Here is a 25,674-nt window from a genome sequence, read left to right as displayed (position 1 = left end):
TTTAATACTTCTAATTAGTATCTAAACATTCGATGTGACGGGTGCTAAAAATAAGCAAATGTAACCAAACGGGGCTGAGTGTACGTGGGTGGGCTGTATCTATTTGATTTTCCCGGCCCATTTCTTCTCTGATTTTCTCTTTATTATCGGGTTTGTTTTGTTCTCATTTGAATCTGTTGCCCACTTACTTGCACTCTGTTAGAGCTGACGGGATAAACTCCGAGTTTCGATACGCCAGCAGTAAGACAATAACGCGGTAACGCAGAAAACATGAGCACAAGATGACACGGGACGGTACAATGCAGCACAGTGATCATGCAAATGAGAAAGTTACGAGGCAGAAGAAAAATTCTGGCTATAGGAGGTAGATTCCCCAAGTCCCTTTAACTGGCAGCAGCAAACAGGACACAACTTTTACCCCACACAAAGCAAAGATTAGAGATCCATGTAGAAAACTGGTCGTAGACCCCATCATGGCGTCGTCGTCTTTCTCCCAACGAGTGGGATCGGCGCATCCGCGCGTAGGCCCTACCCACGCAGCTACCACCCACCAGGCACCAGCAGAGCATCGCGCCTTGACGGAAATGGCAAATCGGGCCCTTGCTATTCCTGCCATCCCGAGCCTGATCATAGATGCAAGCAATAATGCACGTCCTTTGAAAAGTCTAGCGCCCCACTCGGTCCGTACATGGGGATGGTGACGGGAGCAAAGGCACGGTCCCAGTGTGATAATCACCCTCCTCGTCGCACCTTTACTGCCAAAGCGTGCCACAAGCTTGCAAGGTACTCGTACGAGTTTGGTCGGCAAGGTCCAAGTCTAGAGGCCATCTCGTCAGCGTCAGAAAAGGCAACGCGGAGCGGGAGCCGGCGGGCGCACGGGCGGCAGCGTGTGATGACCTTATCCGGGAAGACCACCGCCCGCGTGCCCGCGCTCCGTTCCAGCACCGCTTGGCATGGTTCCCTCCTTATCAGAAAACACATGGCTCACCGGAGGTTCAGATCGCAGTGGAGGGGACGACGACAAAACATCGTCAAGGTCGGCAAGTCGGCAATGGCATGGCGCGCCCTCTGCTCCGATCCCTCTCCGTAGTTTCAGGCTGGCCACAAGAAAACGGCGGCGATGATGCCGCCGTGCCATCCGACGCGGGTGTCAGCGCGGACCCAACAGGCGACGGCGAGGCCAATGGATAAGCGGATAAGGTAAACAACTGCACTGCACGGCGATGGTTTTGTTTTCATAATGCGCCCGAGGGGATTTTGCACCAAACATTTCTTTCCCCCGTAGCCACGCTAAACCTGCCGCGGAAGAGAAGTCAAATTCATGTGTTTTTGAATTTGAAACACCCTTCATTTCTCACATGTTCCATTCCACCCTTGACTAATATTCACGGAAGCGGCAAACAAAACTCTACTGTTCCTGTCGTTTGAACGCAACGGATAACGGAAGTATGGGGACAAAATTAAAAAAAAGCTAAAACCGTCATGGCAGCATGAAGTCATGGAGGTAGGAGCAAGTCACCATCCCCCTCGCCGGACAGCTAATGCAACACCAACACTTTGCGCATTGTTTGGTCCGGCATGGCCTCTCCCCTCTTTTCTAGAAGCCGTTCCAAGAGCTTTCTGGCAGCGACAGTGACGCCTTTCGGTTTCGTGTTCGGGAAGAGGATTAGCAACTTGCCCTCTGGCAATTAGTGATAAACAGAGCGGACGATTAAGAGGTGGCGACACTTGCTGGAGAAAAGGCACGGAAGCATTGGCATGATGGACTTCTCATCCTGGTCAGGATTCAGTTGCCGTCATGGATGAGGTTGGCAATCGGCATCCTGGCTTTCCGCACGGAAACTCGGATATTTTCTCACTAGTTCTGTTGTCCAGCACAAGCCCAAGAATTGAATTCCCTTCTGTTCTACAAGAATTCAAGGTCTAGTCCAACAACAGTTGAATCGATATGACTTGTAGTCATGAGAGCACACCACGGAACTAAAGTGGTGTTTGGATCACATTGGATATTCGGATACTAATTAGAAGAATTAAACATGAGCTAATTACAAAACTAATTGCATAGATGGAGTCTAATTTGCGAGACGAATATATTAAGACTAATTAATCCATCATTAGCAAATGGTTACTGTAGCACCACATTGTCAGATCATGAACTAATTAGGCTTAATAGATTCATCTTGCGAATTAGACTCCATCTATGTAATTAGTTTTCTAATTAGACTATGTTAAATACTCCTAATTAGTGGATGTTTGTGACAGGTGCTAAAGTTTAGCCGGCCTAAAAGAACCATCCAGTTCACATCCCAATAGCATTAGAGGATAAACAAACATATGGTGCATATAATACAGCGCATTTCGAACATCAAACCCGAATCGAAGGTCCCAAGACTCCAAGCCCTTAGTGTCAGTGGAAAAGAAGTGTATCTATCCAAGAACACCAGTATAGTAGCCATCTTAAAATGCAGAAAAAAGGATAGATCTCCATGCACCAAAGAGGCAAAAACCGCTCCATGCTTCCCTAATTTCTACACATAATAGCAGTATGCATACATGTCCATGAGGTATCTAGGTGCAGTTCCTAAAGGCTAAACCATCACTAACATACAAGCTACTATAGATATTTGGTCCTACATACCGCTAGCGCTTCCAAGTTCCAAGAGACATACACGCGGAAGACAATGGGAAACTACCAGTCTCAAAAAGATTCAACTCTCCAGCCATCCTTTGAAGCTTCTTATTCCTTGCGTCTCTGTACCAGCGTTAATGTTCGAGCGGTGATGTAGGAGATTGAACTGCTAGCCGCTCGGATACCTCTGCGAGAGACGTGAGGTTGCACTTGATCACGGCCTCGACAAAGTAGCATGTCTCATCCTTTGTGTTGCCGTCTGGCACATCGACCACAAAGGACTCAATGACAAGCGTCCCTGGCCTCCCGTCAATGCTCTCTGGGTGAACTGTTATGATGGATGAGTAGTTCTGAAGAAGTGGCAACACAGCTCATCAGTATGGATCAAAGAATATGCTTTAAGCAGGCGTAAAGATCCTAAGTGCAGACATGTGCATGCATGAACGAAGCATTTGCTTCACAATGAAGGGATAGCAGCAAGCTCATCAAAATTTTACATTGCAAACTATTGATCCTAGGACTAGATGAAGAACGAGGAAGTAGTGACAGAGCCTAAGATATGTCCTTCAATGCTACCTGATAACAAGTAAAAACAGTACAGCTGACGAATGACGATCATATGTTTCTGGGTGGCTAAACAATCATGAGAAACAAGGCAAAAATAGTTGAATGGCTTATCTCATTTTAACTGATAAGTAAATCAGTGATGATCTGTTATTAAGAAGATAATTACTTCATTGCAACAGATGACACATGCAGAAACAACTACTTAGCCTGTTTTAATTTAGCGCCAAGAACTTTCAGTATTTAGCTCAAAATGAATACTAAATCATAAGGATTTGGATCCCAATCCAAACTTCCAAACAAGCCTAAGATGCTATCTAACCTGTCACAACCCGTAACGCTGACAAAAGTCAGAACAAGGAAGATTTCTAATATCGGAAGCACACCGAATGTATTTCGTTCAGAACACCCAGTGATCACTGTGGGTACCAGACTTGCAATAATGTCTAGTATCTTGCAGCGAAGTGGTAACGAAACAAGCGAGCATAATTTCCCAAAAGAGGGGAAAAAAAATGCTACAGTAACAAGCAAGCAGAGCACATGTGAAAACAGGGCATGTGCAGGAAAGCAATCAACGTTCAAGCCACAGCAGCAGAACGGACCTGGAGGCGGTGGTCGCCGCCGACGAACTTGACGCCGAGTATGTGCTCGTCGTCGTCGAGCTGCTCGAGCCTCTCGGTGCTGGTGGTCGCCGGCAGGCCGGTCTTGACGTTGACCTCGCGGAGGCTGCCGATCTCGAGCTGGTCCCCGCGCACGACGCAGCGGCTGACGAACGGCTTGTACCGCTGCGGCTGGTCGAAGCTCCGCACCAGCTCCCACACCTGCGATCGATCGCCGCATCAGCACCAACCATGGCAGTCGGCCGGCCGGAACGGAGCATGCGGAATTCGCACGCTTCCATTTGGGCGACGCGAGCAATTGCACAGAGAGACACCCAGAGAACCCATCGATCGGAGAAGGACGCATCGGGAATTGAACAAGGAACTCCAGATCCGGGAGGAACACCAGATGGAGCCTACAGCCTAGCATAGTAGTACTTTGTATCCAACCACCACCGCGAGAAGGGAAGGAGGAGGAGAGGGGATGGAACGGAGCTTACGAGGTGGACGGGCGCCTTGATGTGCTTGACGAGGGTGGAGGTGCACTGGTGGTCGGCGGGCGCGTGGCGGTGCAGGCGCCGGACGTGGTCGGCCTCCCCTCCGCCGTTGGCCACCGCTGCCGGGTCGCCCGCTCCCAGCCTCGCGGCCCCCCGCGCCGCGCCGCCGCCGACCAGGCCCACCATCTCGGCACTCCCTCCTCCTCCTCAGCCGCGGCTCCGATCGGCGGTCGCCTCGCGTCGCCTGTCCCTCTCCAGCGGCTCGCCCGCTTCTTCGCTCGCTCGCCTGGCTTCTTCGCTCGAGCACTACCTGGCTTCTTCGCTCGCTCGCCTGGATGATGATGATGAGAGAGAGAGAGAGAGAGAGAGAGAGAGAGAGGGTTGGGTTAATCGGTTTGGTTGGTCTGCTTCCTAGCACGAGCCGGCGGCGGGTACAAAAATCTGGGGGCGGAAGAGGTGGGGGCGCGGCGGGGCCCGCCCAAGAGTTATCCATGCGCGGGCCCCGAGGCCGGGGAGGGAAGGAGTATCAGTGCGTGCGCTGGGTCCATGGACCACGGCGCCACCACCGGTCCACGGGGTCGGGGAGGGGGGCTGGGCTAGGCGGCGGCCATAGGGCTGACCTGACCCGGCCGACGGATATTTTGGTCTCCTCGGCGCGGTCGGTGCGTAACGGAAAATATCTTCAACCACTGCCTATCTCGCAGTACTGCTCACGATGGGTACTGCCGTAGTATTATATGACAAATATATTATAATTTTGCCAGTGCGGTTGTACGCATGAGAAATGGCATCGGGCCATTGTTAAGTGTCAGTTTTCGCACAAATTATATGTTCATATCGTCTAATCACCAACTAGATGGTGGGCACCATCTTTACAGTTTGATTAGAGCTTGTCGCTTTTTAAAATTTGATGGTTAGAAGAGTTATTGTAGAAATGTACAACTCCTTTTTCAAAAATGGTAGGGGACCTAAGAACACGATAGCCCTTGATAGCTATTCTACGTCTGCGGAACACGATAGTCCGCTTGTACTTTTTCAAACTTTGGATTATGTCGCGGATATATTTTTAAGATACATTTTTCCGTTTTCGTATATCCTGTATAATTATTTTTATAGCCTTGGAGCACCCTACGAAGACGCGGTGCACCGCCCTGGTGGGGTCCTTTATATTTTTCTACCATATCTACTGGACCTGCCATCCGGCCAAAGCCTGGTTACCGCACCGCCGACTGCCTGCATTAAGTCGGCCCCTGACGGTGACACGTGGGACCAGCAACATGTACCCCACTTGTCATCGGAGCGTGCCCCTACCACCTTGCGTCCCCACCAGCAACCCGACGCCTGCGCTTTTTCTAAAAGCTGGTCACCGGCCGACGATGGCGTGCCATTGGACACTTGCGCTGCACTCGCTGTCAGGTGGGCCCCGAGCGGCCGGAATTATGCGCGCCCCACACGGGATGGTGGTTGCGGGGGTCCTGGCTGTCCTGCTGGACCTGGGCTGGCTTCCGCGTCGCGGTCGGTGCTGCACCTCGACACGGCAGGGGCGGTGAGCTCACGGTGACGTCAGCACTCCTTCTCGTGAGAAATGGCCAATGGGACGGCGCGCTATCGATTTGTTTGACAGAAAAGAAAAGAAAAAAGAAAACGCCATGAAAGATGTGTTTGTGTTTATTGGTGGCCTCTCGATCCAGATCTTGATTTCCTCATTTGTATTGCGCGACAAAAAGAACTTCTCCGGATGGTCTTGGACTGGTGCACCGCAAATATGCAATAATAATGTATGGCTCTGATCGAAAGCACTTCGAAAATTGCACGACAAGATGCTATTTTGCTCTCTCTAATAACCTCCAACAGGTTCTAGAGCGCTTAACCTTTCGACTCCACAAAAGCACCAGTGGCCAACGGCCAAGACTAGACTTGAAATTTTCTCTTTTGCGATATAATCCTATATGCATTTACTGAATATATAGTGTTTGGTTCACGGCTATTTTTATTTCTATGTTGTTTCGATTTTGTAGATTGCATATGTTTTTTTCCCTCTTGAGCACTTATAGCATCTTCGAATAAATCATATAAAGCCATCGCAATACCTCAATGCAAGTGTGGCCTAAACTACATGTGGCCCCACAAAATGGCGGGTGTGGCAGCGATAAGATAGTTGTGGGTGATAAAGTGGTCGGTCCTAAGGTGGTGCAACGAAATAGTTTGTTGTGGCGGCAACTAGCTCTAAGATATATGGTTGGTTTTTCACCTCAACATGACAATTTTAACCTCATATCAGTTTTTAATGAACAATAAAGTGTGGCCGTGGATGCTACACTTTTATTTCTTCAAGTCTTTGATGTGTTCTCTATTTTTTTTAAAAAAAGAAAACGATCCACGGATACTCTATAACTGTATATTTACCAACATGCGTTTTAGACCTCTTGGCTCTCGCTGGAATAAAGCACTTGAGATGGACATGCCAAAATGTTTTTTTTATGGTTTTTGGCTCTATACAGCTCTAGAATTCTTGACATTTTGATTAGTCAAAAGCACCAGGGATGATGGCAAGTTTCTTTTTTTTTCTAGAAATAAGTATGAGTGATTATTCAGTTAGTATTTTCCCTGTTATGAAGAGAAATTACTACCTCCATTCTTATAAATAATTAATATTATTCGAAACAAGTTAATTAGTTTAAAAATAAATTAATATAGTTAATTTATTCTAAACTTCATATAGTTAAAGGAACAGGACGGAGGAGTACCTTACAACGTACAACTAGGTACGTTTCCACCCTTCTTTTCCTATGGAAAATAAACAAAAAAAAATGTGAGGATGCTCCCTGTTGCTCTTGCTCCATCATGCACGCCTTGCTGCGGCAACGAGATCCAGATCCAGCTAGCAACCAGTGCCGCGCGCCATTATGTGCTGGTGCTCCATCCATCGGTCGTTTGTCATTGCTTGCTTGACAATAAAAGCAAGATACACACCGTATTTTCTCCGTGAGAAGAAAAACAAAAGAATGATAAGGCTGTATCTGTATGGCTGAAAGGTAGACCGGTTGGTCGGCCACTATTCCTGTGGTCAGAAGGTACGTTACCTGTCTCTCCGGAGGCCACCACTCATGAGTCATGAGCTGCATTGGCAGGATATCGATGGGTGGTACGTGATCGTTGCCTGACCTATGGTGTTCATATTTGCGTATACGCTTTTTGTGGAGTAAGTGTGAAGCCGTGCATGGCGTTGTCTTTGATCAAACCAAGTGCAATTTTCAGATATTCGTTGGATTAGGATTAGGTCTTTAACAGTTTGAGAAAAAGTAAAACATCTAGAAAAGTGCACGTCGTTTTTTTTTTTGGCTGTGCGGGAAGTTCAAATTTTGATTGTGGGCTCTGGTCATCTATTAAAACTTTGGGGAGAGAAAAGGATCATAATGACTTCGAAGGCGACGTCAAGAGTTATTTTCAGTTTGATCTACACCTTAAGGACAAGCTTGAGAGTTGAGGGTGGTAGGTTAGGCATGCGGTTTTGGTTGGTTAGTTATAGTCATCCTTTTTGTTCATTTTTTTAGATTAAGGATAAAAATGGTTTCTATAGCTTGTTTGGCAATCCAATAAGAAATTTTATTTCTTTTCTTCGTAAATATTGTTTTTTCATTGTATTCAGTTTGGGTTCTATGCTCTTCTACTTTGAGTATTACTTTTGCTATATGGGCTGTTCATTTGTTTGAAGATTGCCTTTACTTAAAATATTGACATGTTGGTCTCCTGTGTATATAGGAAAAAGGAGAAATTTATTTAGAGCATGGGTATGCATCAAGAGTGCCCTAGGGTTTATCACTTTGTTTCTTCTTTTCCGAATAGGTTGTTGGTGGATTATTTCTAGGATTGATGAGCAATATAATGGTTGTATTTAGACAAGTAATTGTTCGTATAATTAATTACTAGAACGATATACATTTACTAATGTGAAGAAAGTAACTTTGTTACGGTTGTTGCAGCTAGCTGTCCAGAATTGAAACTTTGTTAACGTTCTCATTAATCAGAGTCAAGACCCTGACAAAAGCACGGTTATTTTGGTTTGGATTGCTGTAAACATGGCGCCATCCTGCGACATCATCTGTCTCAAGGAGTCAAAAGAAGAAGGGGGCAGGCAGGCAGCCCATTGAAAGCAACAGGGGGCCGGGGCCCTTACCTGCCTGATGCCTCGGCATATTCCAGTTTAGGCATATGCTGGTGCCTGGTGGTGGCAAAACGGGTTATTTCTTGTCACAACCCAGGCCATTTGGTTCCAGAGCATCCCGTGGGCCTCTTAAAGCAGGCTGTTGTATTGTTTCTCACGAAACAGTTAAGAATTTCGAAGCTGCCAACTCGAATTTGGTTTGAACTTTTTTTAGGAAAACTTCAAACTAGAAAAAGTTTAGTAAATATACCCAGCTTTGAATACTAATTCCCAATCGAAGCACAACAGATGTTGGCAGTGTTAAACTGACAACCTTCACTAATGGTGTGCATAGCGCGTTAGCGCTTGTGGTTGGCGCCACGGCCGCATCAACAACACCATTCACCAGATCTATGAGCGTAACAATATGCTTCGTCGATTGCACACACTTAGTCATCAAGTCTTGTGTGGTACCCGCCGCATTGGGCCAGATTTTACTTGCTTCGGCCTTTCACAAGAACGGGACTAGTAACCTCTGTCTCAATCACACGGTAAAGGAATGCACCGGCCCATGCATGCACGGCTCGATTGGGAATGCTTTTTCGGGCCTTTTCAAGTCTGTCCATGAGTGGGCCAGGCCTAAAATGCTCTCAGTTCATGTGAGCTGGGCCGTGGGCCATGCATATCTGAAGGTCATTTTTTCCGTCATCGGTAAACGACGCCATGTTTGGGGTGTTATCTCAAGTCCTAGGTCATAATCATGGCTGCTGCAAATGGTGAAAGTTATACTTCTATCTCAGACACTAAATATTTTCTATTTAAGACTAATTGGACAAAAATTCTTTTTACCTTTGAATATAATATCTACAATTTTGTAAAGATTTCTAGATTCACTATGAAAAATACTTTCACTGTAATAACTCTTTATGTCTAAGATAATATATTTTTTAAGATATTACTAGTCAAAATGACATATTAAAAACTATGTGAAATCATGCATATGTCATGACTTCCCCCCACCATAAAAAACATTTCAAAGTCTTCATTTAGCACCCACTAAAACTTTTTTTACTACGAAACAACAGAATATTTCCTACTATTCGCCCCCGTTTTTTACTACTAATAATGCACAATTTTTAGAAATTTGTATGGATTGACGCAACTCCTTTTTTAAGGATGGATTTTCAATAACTTAGGCCATGTTTGGTCTACCCTAACTAAAATTTAGCTAACTAATGGCTAAAGATTTTTATTAGCTAGCTAATCTTTTAGCTAGAGTTGTTTGGATGTTGTTGAGAATAATTGACTATAGTATCCTTCTTTAATTGCACATGTTCTTTATTACGGGGGTGGTAGTGTGTTATTTCGTTGAACAGTTAGGGGCACGTTGGTCTTTTAGCTTAGTTAGCTGGGTTCCACCAGTTAGCTGGTAGTAATTTTGATAGTATATGCTGAATTGTCTGATACAATACTTGATGCTCCTTGCTACGCTATGTAGTGGCAGTACCCTAACAGATTAATGAATAATGATACAGTGCCTTCTCTTTACTGACCAGAGGCTTGTTCCTTGTGTTCCCACTCAGATGAGCCAAAAGAGAAAAAGACACCTACGATTGCGGCTTTAATCTTGGGATACGGGACTGTGGGAACAGGCGAGTAGTCCTCAATCGCCCAAGGCGCCTTTACGGCCGAGCCCATGCAGGCGAGACGAGCATAGATCTGCCTGCACTTTTGACCAGACCGACGCCGGAAATGGAGCTCGGAAATTGATCGGCTGTGTTGATGAGACGAGGCAGGCGGAATTGCGGGGCTCATTTTTGCCACATCAAATGTTGGTTTCAACGAGCCCAAGATGATTAGCATTTTATCTTCCCACTTTCTGTGCACTTTCAAATGTTGGCGGCATGCATTGGACAAACAGAGCAGGAATCTGTTGAAAATATAGTACTACCCCAAAAAAAAGAAAGAAAGAAAGCTTTGCTAGAGGTCTGCTCGACCTTGCCTACATTTTGACTCGGTTGTAGCCCAAATCGCCACAACATCGACACACTGTAATTGTCCTTGTGTTCCTGGGCTAACTAACATTCATGCGTGTTAAGAAAAAATCACTCACTTACAGCTGCAAATACTCCATTGCTCCTCAGATCATCCATACTCGATATCTTCTCAAAATAAGGGCGACTAAGAAGGCCATGCGACCATCACGCCAAAGTTTTTTTTTTAGGGTCAACGGGGGAAGATCCCCACCTGATTTCATTGCTGGGGCCTTCAAGTCTTTATACTTCTGTTTTCAGCAGAGAAAACTAAGAAGGGAGGGGTTTCAGTTACATGTTGTTGTACATTGAGCTAAACAGAGAACACCATGCTTCAGCTACGATCTGATCTTCTTGCTTGAAACGTTGGCTCCAAAGGCGAGCTTCATCTCTGCAAGATAGACAGAACCTTGAGTGAGACGGCCGGGTTTGTTGGAACACAAGATCATTCCTTTGGAGGAATCCAGGGACATGGTAACATGCGGTTCGGATTATGTCTCGGATGCAATCAAAAGCTAAAAACCGTAGATCGCGTGTTCCGGCCTTTTTCTTAAGTTTTTGCTTCAACTCGCTCGCTCGCTCCCTCACTTCCCCTGGAGAGGAGCATCTTTTGCTTTTCTTGTCTCTCCCTTTCCCTCCTCTTTGTTTCTGTTTTGTCCCAGCTCCAAGCCCAACAATTATGGCCTACTTAATCATGTCGACGTCCCACACTACTGAAACACAGGGAATGTAGAGCCTAGTAACAGCATAAACATGTTGGAATGTAAAGATGCCCCCTCTGAGGTGTGAACTCTGAAATTAGAGGGTTCCTTTTGTCTTAGGAAAGGTGCCAAAACTACAACTTGAGCTTAATTAGTACTTATTTTGTTAATTAACATAGCAATTTCTAGTTCAAACAATGGCAGTATGGCACCTCTCTAAGAACAGTAATAATAAAGCACATGGAATTGGAGGATGGTTCAAACAAGAAAGTTATATTACAATAAGATGACTGAATGAGGCTCTCATCGCCAGATGAGCCATCAGGTCACTTGGGTTCGATCCTAAAAATCAAGCACCACGTGCTCCATGGGAAGGTTTAATTTCCCCATGAGTACCTTTGTAGTATGTACCAATACCCATCGAATAACTGAATGCTGGTTCATATTTGTATGAATTAAATTAGATTGATTTTGAACCTTAACTTTTTGTGACAAAGTATATCAATACATGAAGTATGTATGAATTGAGATCAGGAGCACGCTCACAAAATAACCTTTCATTTTTATTGGCAAGGGATTGCCAACATTTCTAGTACATTTGGAAGTACTATATCTTTCCTTTATCAGGTTTATTTTTTCAGCCGGAACAGCTCCTGCGTCATTTTATCTTGCAGAGGATCCAGACTAGACATGTTGCAGGGCATAGCAAGGGCAATCACTTGGAAAAATCAGACCAAGCACATTACTAGTACAAATCAGCTGCCATTAGGGCATGCAGCCCCAAAAGGGGAACCCAGTTTACACTCATGTTCCCACTCCAGAGTCCATAGATCAGAGCACCGAGTGACTGGCAATTCTCGGGACCTGTTCATCACTGCTATATCCCCATGCACTATTTCTGCCGCATGACACGGAGGAGTGTGCACCCCCAAAAACAAAACAAAACAAAACAAAAAGAAAAGTTTGGGGGCGCTTGGACTTTGATGTCGCCGGGTGCGGGCAGCCACTGCTACACAAATCATGGCTTGATTCGCTGAGGCCGGCGACCCAAGTCAAAAAAGATGAAACAAAACACAAGCCGCCGGCACGCGCGCCCGCGTGCATCAAACGACGGGAAAGAGCAGGAAAAATATTCTTGCCTGCGGCAGAGTGTCTGCCGATTCGTGTGTGCATGTGCTAAGTTCGATCGGCTGCCCGCCCGCCGTGTTCGCGCGTTTATTTGCCACCTTGTATGGCGCCAAGCATTCCTGATGAACTGAATTTTCAGGCAAGGACGCAAATTTAGAGGTGATGAACTCCAATTCCGTTCAAGTTAGTATGCTAGTAGCCTGCGGCCCGGCCAGTAGCTAATCTTCATTGCTATCATATCATATATGCTATGAACCTCTAGGGTATGTTCGCTCAGCTGCCCCGGTCGAGTTGAATGAAATTCAGTGAAACATTCAGAATTTCGACGGCCAATAAAGTGTAAAATATTTAGTTTGGAAACTAAGATTCAAATGAGTTGATTTGTCTGGAAAAGTATTTTCATAATCTCATGCATACATTGGGTTTTTTAGATATATTAATTCTACTGATACATTACTAAAAAAGATATACTCGTACAAATTAGCAGTCAAAGAACTAGGGAAAAAAAAACCCGTCAAGTCTTTTCAACCCGGTGGGTATACTTTTCAGTTTTCCATGTCATGTAGGACATTTCTTTTGTCCCTAGCATGGATCGATGCTTAGCTAGGCACAACTGCCTAGTTGGTGCATGTTTATGCATATACTAACTGTATCTAATCCACACAAAATAAACTTTTTAAGCAAATTTAATCTCCACAAAATACAACAACCCTTATTTAGAGGCTGCCCGGCTGTATTCTTCTTCTTTTGGACACTCTTTCACATACGCATGGAGTAACTGTTAAAGAAGGTTGTACTCCTTACCTCGTCAGACGTCAGTGCATTTTTTTCCGTAACAAACTAAATCCATTGTAGTCCATATTCTTTTCTTTTTTTAGCTTTATTAGATACTCCTGAAAATTGCAATTCAAGCTCCTGCTTTTTTTTTTGCCTTCCTTTCCTTTTTCACCTCATGTGTTCTTCTTTTACTCTAGGATGGCTTGTTGTTCAAGCATGCAGTATGTCATTAAATGTTCTAAAACCTCTCTATCAGACGAACACATGCAAAGTAAATTGGTGGCTCCTTTTCCTTTCGAGTACAAATACCAGTATTTTATTAATAATCAGCTATTGAGGCTAAAGAAAAACTACTGATACTTATGGACTGCAAATTTTCAGGCTCTTGTTGGTTCTTCATAATGTAATGTGTTTTAATACGTATGTTAAAGCATGAGTAGGTTCTACCGTGAACATTTTGGCAAGTATAAATCGGATTTTGTTCGGTTCCAAAGTCAAAACTCATCCCTGTTGCAGATTTGCAGCATGCTTTGACTTTGAGGGGGGATATCCCATTTTCTGAATTCCTGATTCTTGGGTCAATATGCACACAGATGAAAAGGACATCATGTGGGAAATGCTTGACTTAGTTACCATACTTAATGTTCGTGTCACAATAGACGATATCTCATGAGCAAAAACAGCAAGATCCATTATTATAGCTGACTACAACAAAGGAGGATACAAGCATCTGTTTCTTTTTCATCCTTCTTTTCTTAACGAAAATTTTTGGAATGCCTATTCATTTTCGTGACCAAAGAATGTACATGAAAAATATATGCAAGGAAAGCAAAAAGGAACAAAAAGAAAAGCAGAAATCTGCCAACATCCTGAGCATACAAGGTTTCTGTGTTTGGATGATCCACTTGCTGAAGTCAGAAAGGTGGGCTGCAGTACACAGGTAGTCAAGCCACCTTTGAATCTCTATCCATGTCCGATGTCCCCTCTTTCCCTCCAATTTATAAATACCACTGCTTTGAGCTCCCTCCAAAGCCAACCAGGGTCCCTGCTCACTCACTCACCTCACTGTCACTGGTGCACTGCCATGGCCAAGAACGTGCTGGCACTCCTTGGCCTGATCTTGGCACTTGCATCAGTGGTGGGGATGGCATCCGGGGCCGGCGGCCATGACTATGCTCTGGCATTGAAGAAGAGCATCCTCTACTTCGAGGCGCAGCGGTCCGGCGTGCTCCCACCCAACCAGAGAGTGACCTGGAGGGAGAACTCCGGGCTCTTCGATGGGAAGGCCAATGGGGTATGATGCACAATGTGCTTCTTCTTCACAGCATTCGTCAAAGTTTGATACCATTTCATTCTAGCAATGGTGCCAATGTTGTAGTGTGGCTGCTCTAAACAACCCTTTTCAATTTGTTCTGTTTTTTCTCGTTCATCAGGTGGACCTTGTAGGAGGGTATTACGATGCGGGGGATAACGTGAAGTTCGGCCTGCCCATGGCGTTCACGGTGACGATGATGTCGTGGGGCATCCTGGAGTACGGCAAGCAGATGGCGGCGGCCGGCGAGCTGCGCAACGCCATGGACGCCGTCAAGTGGGGCACCGACTACTTCATCAAGGCCCACCCGGAGCCCGACGTGCTGTACGGCGAGGTGGGCGACGGCGACACCGACCACAGCTGCTGGCAGCGGCCCGAGGACATGTCCACCAGCCGCCAGGCCTTCCGCATCGACCCCCAGAACCCCGGCTCCGACCTCGCCGGCGAGACCGCTGCCGCCATGGCCGCCGCCTCGCTCGTGTTCCGCAACACCTATCCTGGCTACGCCAACCTGCTCCTCGAACATTCCAAGCAGGTAAGCGGTCACAGTAGGACCTACTAATAATCCTAGTAGAACACCAAATCAATTAATTATTGGATTTTTTATGAGTCGTTCTCTGACGATGGATCCTCTGCTGTGTTCAGCTGTTCACGTTCGCCGACAAGTACAGGGGAAAGTACGACGCCAGCATCACCGTCGCCCGGAACTACTACGGATCCTTCAGCGGATACGGGGTAAGTCACCGGAGAAGAGAACGAAATGTGTCTGACGGTGTGACCATCTGATGATGATGCTAAATGCTAATCCACGGTTGTCCATGGTTTGTGTGCAGGACGAGCTCCTGTGGGCGGCGGCGTGGCTGTACGAGGCGACGGAGGAAGGGTGCTACCTCGAGTACCTGGTCCGCAACGGCGACGCTCTCGGCGGCACGGGCTGGTCCATCAACCAGTTCGGCTGGGACGTCAAGTACCCCGGCGTGCAGGTCCTGGCCGCCAAGTTCCTCCTCCAGGGCCGTGCCGGCGCGCACGCGGCGGCGCTGCAGCGCTACCGGCAGAACGCCGAGTTCTTCGTGTGCTCCTGCGTCGGCAAGGGCGCCGCCAACGTGCCCCGGACCCCCGGCGGCATGATGTACCACCAGCGCTGGAACAACCTCCAGTTCGTCACCAGCGCCTCGTTCCTGCTCACGGTGTACGCCGACTACGCCACCAAGCTCCCCGGCGGCGGCGGCGCCGTGCGGTGCCCCGGCGGCGCGGCGCGGCCGTTCGAGATCCTGGCGTTCGTGAGGTCCCAGGTGAACTACATCCTGGGGGACAACCCGCGGGGCACGAGCTACATGGTCGGCTACGGCCGCAGCTTCCCGCGGCAGGTGCACCACCGCGGCGCCTCCATCGTGTCCTTCAGGAGGGACCCCTCCTTCGTGAGCTGCCAGGAGGGGTACTCCAGCTGGTACCCGCGGCAGGCCGGCAACCCCAACGTCCTGGAGGGCGCCATCGTCGGCGGGCCCGACGAGTACGACGACTTCGCCGACGAGCGCAACAACTACGAGCAGACGGAGGCCGCCACCTACAACAGCGCGCCGCTGCTCGGCGTTCTCGCCCGCCTCGCCGGCGCCTGCGGCACCGGCCTGGAAGAGTACCAGCTGCCGCCCGCCGCGAACCAGACGTCGCCGCCGCCGCCGGCTCACCGTCGGCGCCCTCACCGCCACGCGGCGCAGTCGTCCCCGATCGAGATCGAGCAGAACGTGACGAGGACGTGGGCGATGCGGCGCGCGACGTACAGCCGGTACTCGGTGACGGTGACCAACAGGTCGAGGAAGACGGTGCGGGAGCTCCACCTCGGCGTGTCGGAGCTCCGAGGCCGGCTCTGGGGGCTCGACAAGGCGCGGTACGGGTACGTGCCGCCCAAGTGGATGGCGGCGCTGCGCGCCGGCGAGAGCCTCAGGTTCGTGTACGTCCAGCCGGGGGAGACGCCGGCCAATGTGTGGGTCACCGGCTACAAGCTCGTATGAAGCAGTCACAAAGTGACGGCGCTAGCAAAGCTAGGATTGGAGTTTGGTGTGTTGCATTGCATTGCAGTTTGGCAGTTTGCACTTTGCAGTGCGAGTCCATGGGAGGATGGAGCGAAGAGACCGCCCAAAATTGTGTGCGAGTGCTCATCCTCGTCCTCCTGTAGTGTGAGCTTGTCAATGTTTTGGTTAGGTTGCAGAGGGATTTCGAGAGATGGAGTAAGCTAGCGTTCATCCTCTTGCCCTTGCGAGTCGATGAATCTTGTACTAGGCCCTATTTGAAATGCTAATCAAGTTGCTACAGCTATGACTGGCAGTATATTCTACCCCCATTCCAAATTAAGACGTTTACCTTTATCACAAATCAAACTTTCCTAACTACCAAGTTTATAGAAAATTTGCACTATAAGGTATCGTAGGTTTCAATATATATATTTTTATAAATTTGATCAAAGTTTAGAAATTTAAATTTAGAAAAAAAACTACAATGGCTTGTATTTTTTGAACAAGGGGGTATTATGTCCGTACGAGATCATCAGATCGATAAAAAGGTAAAAAAGAAAAAGTCACAGTGGAACACTTTGAGCTTATGGGCCCATATAGGCCCAACACAAGAATGAAGGGAAGAGAAAAAAAAAGGGGAAATGAAGAAGAAAGACAGACATGCCGACGACTTGGCGAATTTGGATGGGATCCCGTCATTTCCTCCCTCCGGCTACGACTCAATCGATCGTTTCGCACGGTGGCGCCCATGGCGGCCGCCGCCTCCGCCACCGGCGGAGAGGCGCGGCTGGTTGACCGCTGCATCGACGCGGCCGCGCGCGACGCTGTCACCGTGGAGGCCTGGCGCCGGCAGCGCCGCTCCCTGGAGCGCCTCCCGGCCCCGCTCGCCGACGCGCTCTTCCGCCGCCTCGCCTCGCGCCGCATCCTCTTCCCCTCCCTCCTCGAGTAAGCCCCACGGCCTCCTTTGACCTCGTCCTCGCGCCGCCGAGTCTAAGGGGGATCTATTTGATGGGATTTGCGCTACTGTTCGTGCCGGCTCGTGATTCCACGTCGTGCGCAGGGTGTTCAAGTGGTCGGTGGAGGAGGTCGACCTCAGCGGATCTCTCGCCGTGGACGCGGAGTGGCTGTCGTACCTCGGATCGTTCAGGTACCTGAGGGTCCTCAAGCTGGCGGACTGCAAGAACGTCGACAATGGCGCCATCTGGTCTCTCGCTGGTAAGATGCTGAAGTTCCTCGGTCATGATTACTCCTAGTGGCCACCCATTTTAGTCATGAAAAGTATCTACGATTTGTTTGTAATTGTAACCGGATTCCTTGTTCCTTGTTTTGCAATAGGAATGAATACATTGAAGGAGCTGGACTTGTCAAGGTGCACAAAGGTCTCTGACGCTGGCCTCAGACATATAGTGACCATTCAAAGCTTGGAGAGGCTGCACTTATCTGGTACTAGGTTGACTGACAATGGAGTGAAGCTCATTTCTTCGCTGACAAATCTAAGTTTCCTTGATCTGGGAGGAATTCGTATCACAGATAAAACCTTAAGGTCTTTACAGGTATATACAATCTTTCACAGTCAGGGTGCCTGTGCCATAAACTCAGTTACAGACCAAACACGAAATATCTCTGTTGTATTTGAAGTGAAATAACTAGTAAACAGATTGCGATGTATGCATTACCATTGTAGTACCAATTAAGATTTTCAATCTGTTTAAATAGTATGCAATATACTACTGCGCGCCCTTTGTTTATCAAACTATCAAACAACAAATATGCAGTCAAAACAAGTGGCAGGGACGAAATTTGAAGTCTCTGAACTAAAACTGTCCTGTGATTTAGAGAATTAATTTCTTATAGTTGCGTTATTGTTCTAGGTATTGACACGACTCGAGCATCTTGATATATGGGGTAGTGAAATTACAAATGAAGGAGCTTCTGTTCTAAAAGCCTTTACAAGATTGAGATTCCTGAATCTTTATTGGACAAGTGTCAATCATTTACCCGTTCCTCCAACCATGCGGTGTCTAAATATGAGCAAGTGCAAAATTCATTCTATTTGGTACGAGGATTCTGAAGTTCCTGTTGCTCTAGAAAACCTTATTGTCTCTGAAGCTGAATTTGGCAATATTGATCAAGTATTTTCTGGAATCCAAGCAGACTCACTGTTATATTTGGACATTTCTAGTTGCGATTTAAGCAACTTGTCTTTCATGGAAAAGATGAAAAATTTAGAGCATCTGGACCTTAGCTCCAACAGAATAACTGATGACGCAATTGAACATATTGCAAAAATTGGAGCAAACTTGAAATATTTGAGCCTCAAGGGTACTGGGATAACTTCTCAGGCACTATGTGTTCTGGCAGGGACAGTTCTAAACCTCACTTCATTGTCTTTATCTCATACAAAAATTGATGACTCTGCTCTAGCGTATATCAGCATGATGCCTTTGCTGAGAACAGTAGATTTGAGCCATACGAGTCTCAAAGGTTTGCTCTTGCTTACAAAATATCTATTTTCCTTGATTATATCAATATGCTTTCTGTTATGAGGAACTTAATTTTATTTTATGGCAGGTTTTGCGTGTGCTGAAGTAAATGCTGACAAAATGTTGTCTATTTCTGCGTTTGAGCATCTCAAATATCTGGAAAGCTTAAATCTAGAGGATACACCACTATCAGCTGAAGTTATACCTCCCTTGGGATCGTTTGCAGCATTAAAATATTTGTACCTGAAAAGTGATTTCTTGTCTGATCCTGCATTGCATGCCCTCTCTGCAGCTTCCAATTTGATTCATCTTGGGTTCTGTGGGAATATATTGTCCAGCTCCGGGCTTTTGCAATTTGTACCCCCTGCCACACTATGTGTGTTGGACTTAAGCGGCTGTTGGATCTTAACAGGAGATGCTATTTCAACATTCTGTAAGCGTCATCCTATGATTGAAGTGAGGCATGAGCTCATGTGGGAACTTAAGGCAAATAGTGTTGGTAGGTCCCAACCTAAGGCTAGGCAATCTCAACAGGTGAAAGCAAAAGTTGTTAACAGTTTCGCCGGCCCAAGTAGGCTTCCTGATATCCGCTTTGTAGGTAAGAATGCTATAAATTCTTTTCTGTCTCTTCATTTTTAGTTAGTCATAGTTTGAGCTTTGTATTCTACAACATATTGACAACCAATTTACCTTTCAATATGAACAGATGAAAGGATAAAATACAACAAGGAGGAAATGATGGAGCTGCAAGGCCTTGTTAAATCAAATTCAGTAATGCATGGTGTGCAGCTTCCACCAGAACTGCGAAGGCTCACATAATACGAAGTATTTGTTGCGCTTTAGTTTCTTATGCATTTGCTGCAAGCATGTCACTTTCCTTGGTTCAATTATCCTTGATGTGACAATTTTGAAAGTGGAGCATCAAGCATGTTACAACTGAGAGTTAGCTCAAATATAATGTAATCTCAGTGGAGAAGATGGCTGCTACCTGTCTCTTGGTCTCTTCAAATATGAGTGTTCTTTAATTTTAGACGAATGGTCAGTCAGAACTCCTGATGTCATTTGCATTGGTTGTGAGCCTATGACCGTGAATCCAAATGGTTGATGCTTTGTGATCTGTGATACCAACATCTTGTACGAATTTTCCATTTGGTCATGTGCAACCTTTATATGGTCATCTGGCCTTTGGGCACTTTGTAACTGAAGTTTGGTCACTGTGGTGTCCATGGTCCATGTAATATTTATGCGGTTGTATATCCCATCCTGTCTTTTTGTAGACAATCAAAGTTCAATGAAATAATTGTCTGACTCAACCAGTTTTTTGGCTCCTAATCTTATAGTGATCTTTGAGTTTTTATGACTACTGTATTTATTTTGTTTGAAGTTCAATCTTTAGCATAGGTTATGTGCTTAAACTCATAATAAGAGCACCTTCATGTTGATTCATCCACAAGATGACATTAAAAGAGCAAGCGGATATAGGGTTTCGTCCTCGAAACTTGTCTATTTTGGACATATTTCGTTGAGTTGCAGTGAGTCGCATGAAAATTGTTATCGTAACCTGCAGCTGCTAACTAGGTTCTGAAGGTTCTGGTTCCATACTCCAGAATATTTATGTATTCATATGGTCAAAGTTACAAAAGTTCTGACTGACAGAAAACTTAAAATGATTCTATAATTACGATAGGAGGTACATTTAACTGTACAGATTCTGTAACCGAAACAGCAACACTACAACAGCTCATGCTTTGTATAAACTACATTTTTTTTGTGAAGGAGCTACAAAACTATGAACATCAGTTACTGTCAGCGATCCTCTGTAGTTAGCTCTCAAGCAAGGCTAAACCTGAGTCAGCTTGCCAGTTACCAGTATTCTCCGCACGAGCATTCCCCATCCTTCATCCTGTGGAATCTGTTGCTATCTCTCAATATTATCTCCCTCCCAGTGGCCTTAGAGACATACTTGAGTGCTGAATGACAATCAGCGCATACACGGAGGTTCTTAAATATCCTTATTGGCTTTGTTGCTGATGTACAGCTGATCAAACCAAAAGCGACAGCGATCTTCTCGCTGTGCTGAAGCAGACACTGCTCCTTCAGCTCATCCGGCATGTCATGCAGCACTATGCTTGTGTCTGGTACATAGCCCATTTCTTTGATATCCATGATCAATCTGTCCAATTCTGTATATATCTCCTCTGCTTGTGGATGGCTGGTATCACCAGCTCGGAACTCGTGAATGGTGTTCTCAACATGCATCCAGCTCAACCCTGTTTCTTTCATCAAGTTTTTGTCCCTCATTGTGCTCCTTACCCTTGCAACTTGATCCCACAAACCAGCATCTGCATACAAGTTGGAGAGCAGGACATAGGGGGCTGGATCTTGTGGTTCAAGCTCTATGACATGATTAGCGGCAATCTCACCGATATCCATGTTGTTGTGGGTCTTACAAGCACCCAGCAGCGTCTTCCAGACCAATGCGTCTGCTTTACAAGGCATTTCATTAATAAAATCTAGTGCTTCTTCAACAAGGCCTGATCGCCCAAGCAGATCAACCATGCAAGCATAATGCTCCATCCTTGGTATGAGCCCATGACCCTTCTGCATCATTCTGAAGTGCTCCTTCCCTTCTTTAACAAGACCGGCATGACTACATGCAGATAAAACAGCAATGTATGTGACATCATTTGGTTTCACACCAGCTGAGATCATATCGTAAAACAATTCCAGAGCTCGCTCTGCATACCCATGTTTTGCCAAACCACTAATCATTGAAGTCCACGAGATAACATTATGGTCATTCATTTCTTCAAAGGCTCGGCAAGCATCTTCTAGGCATCCACACCTAGAATACATAGACACAAGAGAGTTGCCTATGCCTCTATCTGACCCAAATCCAGCCTTCAATGAGAGGGCGTGCAGCTGCTGACCTTTGGTTAGCAAACCTACACTGGCGGCAGCACTGATCAGACTAGCAAATGTGAAAGTGCTGATTCCTACATCCATTCTTTGAATCTGATAATCTTGGCTCCTCCCATCTCCATCAAAATCGCAACTGAAGGACACCATGTTCTTTTCATATAATTGGTCAAATGCTTGCGTAGCCTCTGCCATGCAACCAGATTCAGCATACATGCTTACTACAGCATTCCCAACAACATTTACGTTATCTAGGCTGGATTTGATGCAATGGGCATGGACTTGCCTGCCTGAATCTTGATCACCAAGGTTTGCACACGCCTTAAGCAAACTAGAATAAGTGATATGGTTTGGCCTGATGCCTTCATTCAACATCTCACACAACAGTATCAACACTTTGTTGTCCTGCGATCCACGTTGCACATACCCTGACAAAAGTGCAGTCCATGACATCACATTATGCTTGGGCATCCGATTGAAGACTTTCTTCGCATTGTGCATGGACTGTCCGATGTGAGACTTTGCATACATGTCCACAAGCCCACAGCTCACACAACTGTCCGATTCCAGTCCAAGCCTGAGCGCTAGAGAGTGCAGTTGCTGCCCCAACCTGAATGATCCCAACTCTGTACAAGCTGATAACATACTGCTCATGGTATACTGATCCGGCTGAAATCCGTTTTCCAGCATGTCAAGAAACAACTCTACAGCCTCTTCCGGGTAGCTGTCCTGCGCATACCGCGTAATCAACAATGTCCAGACGACAACTGTCCTCTCGACCAATCCATCAAACACCCGGTGCGCCGCCACCAGATCCCCGTTCTTCGCGAGCATGTCGATCAGAGCGCAGCCCACCGACACGTCGGTACCCCAGAAACCCATCTTGAACACCATACCAAGAACCGCGCCACCAGCCGAGTGGAAGAGCTCGCTGACGAAGCAGGCCTGGGCGGCGGCGCAAAGCGTGAACGCGTTCGGCCGGTGCCCCGCCTCGAGCGTCCCGCCGAGTAGCCGGAGCGCCTCGGCCTCCGCGCCGTTCCGCGCGAGGCAGGACGCCATGGCCGTCCAGGATACGAGGTCCCGTAGGCCGGCGGGCATTCCGTCGAACACGCTGCGCGCGGCGGCCACCGCGCCGCACTTGGAGTAGAGCGTGAGGAGGGAGTTGGCGACGACGGCGTCGGCCTCGAGGAGGGTCCCCGTGCGGAGGAGGCGGGCGTGGAGGGCGCGGCCCAGGCGGAGGTCGCGGGCGCGCGCGGCGGCCGTGAGGAGCGCCGCCGCTTCGGAAGGCTGGAGCGCGGCATGTTCGGCGGGGGTCGTGGTGAGGGGCTTGCGGTGGCGAGGAGAGGTGGCGGTGGTGGTGTGGTTGGGAGGTGAAGATGGAGGTGGCGGTGGGAGATTGGCGTGGAGGGTGGAGCGGACGGTGGCCATGGCGGGAAGGGGAGGAGAGGACGGTGATGTCGTTGGATTACCCCCGGCATTCTTCTCGACTCTGGATGGAGTGCTGCTAAGATTCTTTCCCCCCTTGCCTTTTCTTTTTCTTCTTCGTTTTATTGTTCAAAAATGCACCGTGGATGATGCACAGCTCCTCCACCTCTACCGCGGATGATGCATCCGACGGATGCAAGTGGCTGGGTGCATGGGAGCACCCCAAGCACCCGGAGCACAGGAACCTTTCTCAAGAGTACTCCTTTCGTTTCTAAATACTTGATGACAAGATAATCAGTTTAAATACAGTGGAGTATTTAAAATCTAAGGGAGTCTTAGCTCTGTTTGTTTGAGCCGCAGTGTTTGAATTTTTCTAAAAAGCTGCTAGCTTTTTGTCTGAAAAGTCAACACTAACTTTTAGAAGATGTGTTTAACTTTTTGAGCTCAGAAAGCTATTTGTAAAATTGAGCTTTCTATAAACTGAACTTTCTAATTTTTTATATAAACTCAGATTTTCTAAAAAGCTGCATGAGAAATCCGCAGTTTGTGTGAACTTCTAACTTTTCACGTTGAGAAGCTACGGAGCTCAAACAAATATGTCCTTAAAATAGGAAATGCGGTTTGCATTATGGGCGCGTTTGGTTGGTTACCAGTTGTAACCCATCCAAAATAATTGACGCGCCCTCAAGATTTGGTCAGAGTTTGGTTCACTGCCGATCATTGGCTGACAACTTACTGCTAGTTGCAGCACATAGCCAGCACCAGCGAAAACAGGGGCGGCCAAATCGCTCGCCAAAAAGTTGGCAGCCAACGGAAGCTCCAAGAGCTATGTGGCAGCAGCTTATTAGCTGCACAAATATCCAGAAACAAGGTTTAGCAGGCTTTAATTGGTAATATCTCCTAAGCAAGGAATCTAATTCACAATCTGTTTGCATATTAATACTTATTACAATTAAATCTATAAGATCTTAGTTGATTATATTAGAGGCAAAAAAGTTCATGACATAGGAGACCCATATATCATTCTCACATGATATACAACATTTGGCAACTATTAGCCACAATCCAAACATTACTACACCCATGTGTTTGGCATTGCTCATGATTTGATCATGATTACACCCATGTGTTCGGGATTGCTCATGATTTGATCATGATTAATTGGCCACAAACAAACATGCCCATAAGGCGATGGACTTGGAGAGCCGGTCGACGAACAAAGCAGCCTCTTCTAAAGAAAATCAATAAAGCAACTTCAAAAGGTCCTTTAAAATTATCCTAAAATTTTATTTATGGGAAAAAACTTACCTCCAGCTTCCACATCCTTCCCGTAAAAATATACGGACGCTAAAAACACCTCCATCATCCCTCGTACATGCGGAGGATCGGTCCTTCCCCAATCCTATGCGCGGAGCATTCCCGGCACGATTGTGAAGGCGGAGTTTTGTTCCCGGCGCTCGCGGGCGTCACCGCGCTCTTCCCGCGCTGGCGCGCGCTCTACGTCGTCACCTCGCTCCCGTCCCTCGCCTTCGTCGCCGCCGTCGTGCCCTTCGTCTCCGAGTCCCCGCGGTGGTACCTCGTGCGCCGCCGGGCCGATGACGCCATGCGCGTCCTCCGCGCCATCGCCGCCGCCAACGGGAGGACCGTCCCCGACGACGACGTCACGCTAAAGCTCGACGACGAGGACGAGGAAGGGACGAAGGGCGTCGATGATGAGTCGGCGAACTCTTCGTCGTCTTCGGGATCCATCGTCGACGTGTTCCGGTCGCGTACCACGCGGGCCCGCATCGTGCTCTCGGTGCTCATCAACCTCCTGGCGTCGGTGGTGTACTACGGCCTCAGCCTCAACGTGGTCAACCTCAAGACCAACCTTTACGTCAGCGTCGTCGTCAACTCGCTCGCCGAGATGCCCGCCTACCTGCTCACCGCGCTGCTCCTCGACCGGTTCGGGCGGAAGCCGCTCGCTATCGGCACCATGCTGCTCAGCGGCATCTTCTGCACCGCCGGGAGCCTCATCGCCGGCGCAGGCATCTTGAGGTCAGCCAGATAGTAAACTTCAATACTCAATTGATCCTTCAAACTATCTTGCCATGCATATCGCTCTGCTCAGGCTGCTTAGTTTTATCAATTAACTGCCATATGCAACTAACGGACTAGCACTTGAAAATGGACTTGGACTACTGCGCGCAGGGTTGTGGCCGCCGTGGGCGTGGGGAACAAGACGAAAGAATGAGATGGAGAGAGAGCAGGGAGGCGACGGGCTGGGTCCAATTACGATAATGTGATCTGTTTTGAAATATTGGGAGCTAATTATTAGCGATCTGCTGTGGGTTGATATGTTTTTTTTGGGAAAAACTTTTTGGAAGAGCCTCCAATACACAATTTTGAGAAAGAATTTTTTGAAAAACTCTTTGAGTTGCTCTAAGAAAATCACAAGATGCACACGGATGCTAT

The 25,674-nt window shown here is 47.2% G+C and overlaps 5 protein-coding genes across 5 annotated transcripts; 3 read left to right on the top strand and 2 right to left on the bottom strand.

The window, feature by feature from the left end:
• Nucleotides 1-2,487: 2,487 nt before the first annotated feature.
• LOC117850197 (abscisic acid receptor PYL5) lies at nt 2,488-4,712 on the bottom strand. The gene is made up of 3 exons (XM_034732001.2): nt 4,293-4,712; nt 3,796-4,014; nt 2,488-2,979 (listed from the first exon to the last, which is right to left on the bottom strand). Exons 1-3 carry the CDS (start codon nt 4,473-4,475, stop codon nt 2,764-2,766), a joined length of 618 nt encoding a protein of 205 aa, XP_034587892.1. The 5' UTR covers nt 4,476-4,712; the 3' UTR covers nt 2,488-2,763.
• A 9,298-nt stretch (nt 4,713-14,010) lies between these two features.
• Nucleotides 14,011-16,709, top strand: LOC117847396 (endoglucanase 15). The gene is made up of 4 exons (XM_034728602.2): nt 14,011-14,366; nt 14,506-14,919; nt 15,030-15,119; nt 15,218-16,709. Exons 1-4 carry the CDS (start codon nt 14,049-14,051, stop codon nt 16,391-16,393), a joined length of 1,998 nt encoding a protein of 665 aa, XP_034584493.2. The 5' UTR covers nt 14,011-14,048; the 3' UTR covers nt 16,394-16,709.
• A 367-nt stretch (nt 16,710-17,076) lies between these two features.
• Nucleotides 17,077-20,189, top strand: LOC117848819 (uncharacterized). The gene is made up of 6 exons (XM_034730372.2): nt 17,077-17,338; nt 17,454-17,608; nt 17,729-17,946; nt 18,265-18,877; nt 18,965-19,474; nt 19,583-20,189. Exons 1-6 carry the CDS (start codon nt 17,142-17,144, stop codon nt 19,693-19,695), a joined length of 1,806 nt encoding a protein of 601 aa, XP_034586263.1. The 5' UTR covers nt 17,077-17,141; the 3' UTR covers nt 19,696-20,189.
• Nucleotides 20,190-20,475: 286 nt separating this feature from the next.
• LOC117848818 (pentatricopeptide repeat-containing protein At3g49170, chloroplastic) lies at nt 20,476-23,335 on the bottom strand. Its single transcript, XM_034730370.2, has one exon. It carries the CDS (start codon nt 23,221-23,223, stop codon nt 20,740-20,742), a length of 2,484 nt encoding a protein of 827 aa, XP_034586261.1. The 5' UTR covers nt 23,224-23,335; the 3' UTR covers nt 20,476-20,739.
• Nucleotides 23,336-24,595: 1,260 nt separating this feature from the next.
• LOC117848221 (organic cation/carnitine transporter 4-like) lies at nt 24,596-25,453 on the top strand. Its single transcript, XM_034729554.1, has 2 exons — nt 24,596-25,257; nt 25,411-25,453. Exons 1-2 carry the CDS (start codon nt 24,596-24,598, stop codon nt 25,451-25,453), a joined length of 705 nt encoding a protein of 234 aa, XP_034585445.1.
• The last annotated feature ends 221 nt before the right edge of the window (nt 25,454-25,674 follow it).

The sequence above is a fragment of the Setaria viridis genome, chromosome 3 (genome assembly GCF_005286985.2).
Source record: "Setaria viridis chromosome 3, Setaria_viridis_v4.0, whole genome shotgun sequence".
Lineage (NCBI taxonomy): Eukaryota > Viridiplantae > Streptophyta > Magnoliopsida > Poales > Poaceae > Setaria > Setaria viridis.
This window is presented reverse-complemented; position numbering and strand designations above follow the sequence as displayed.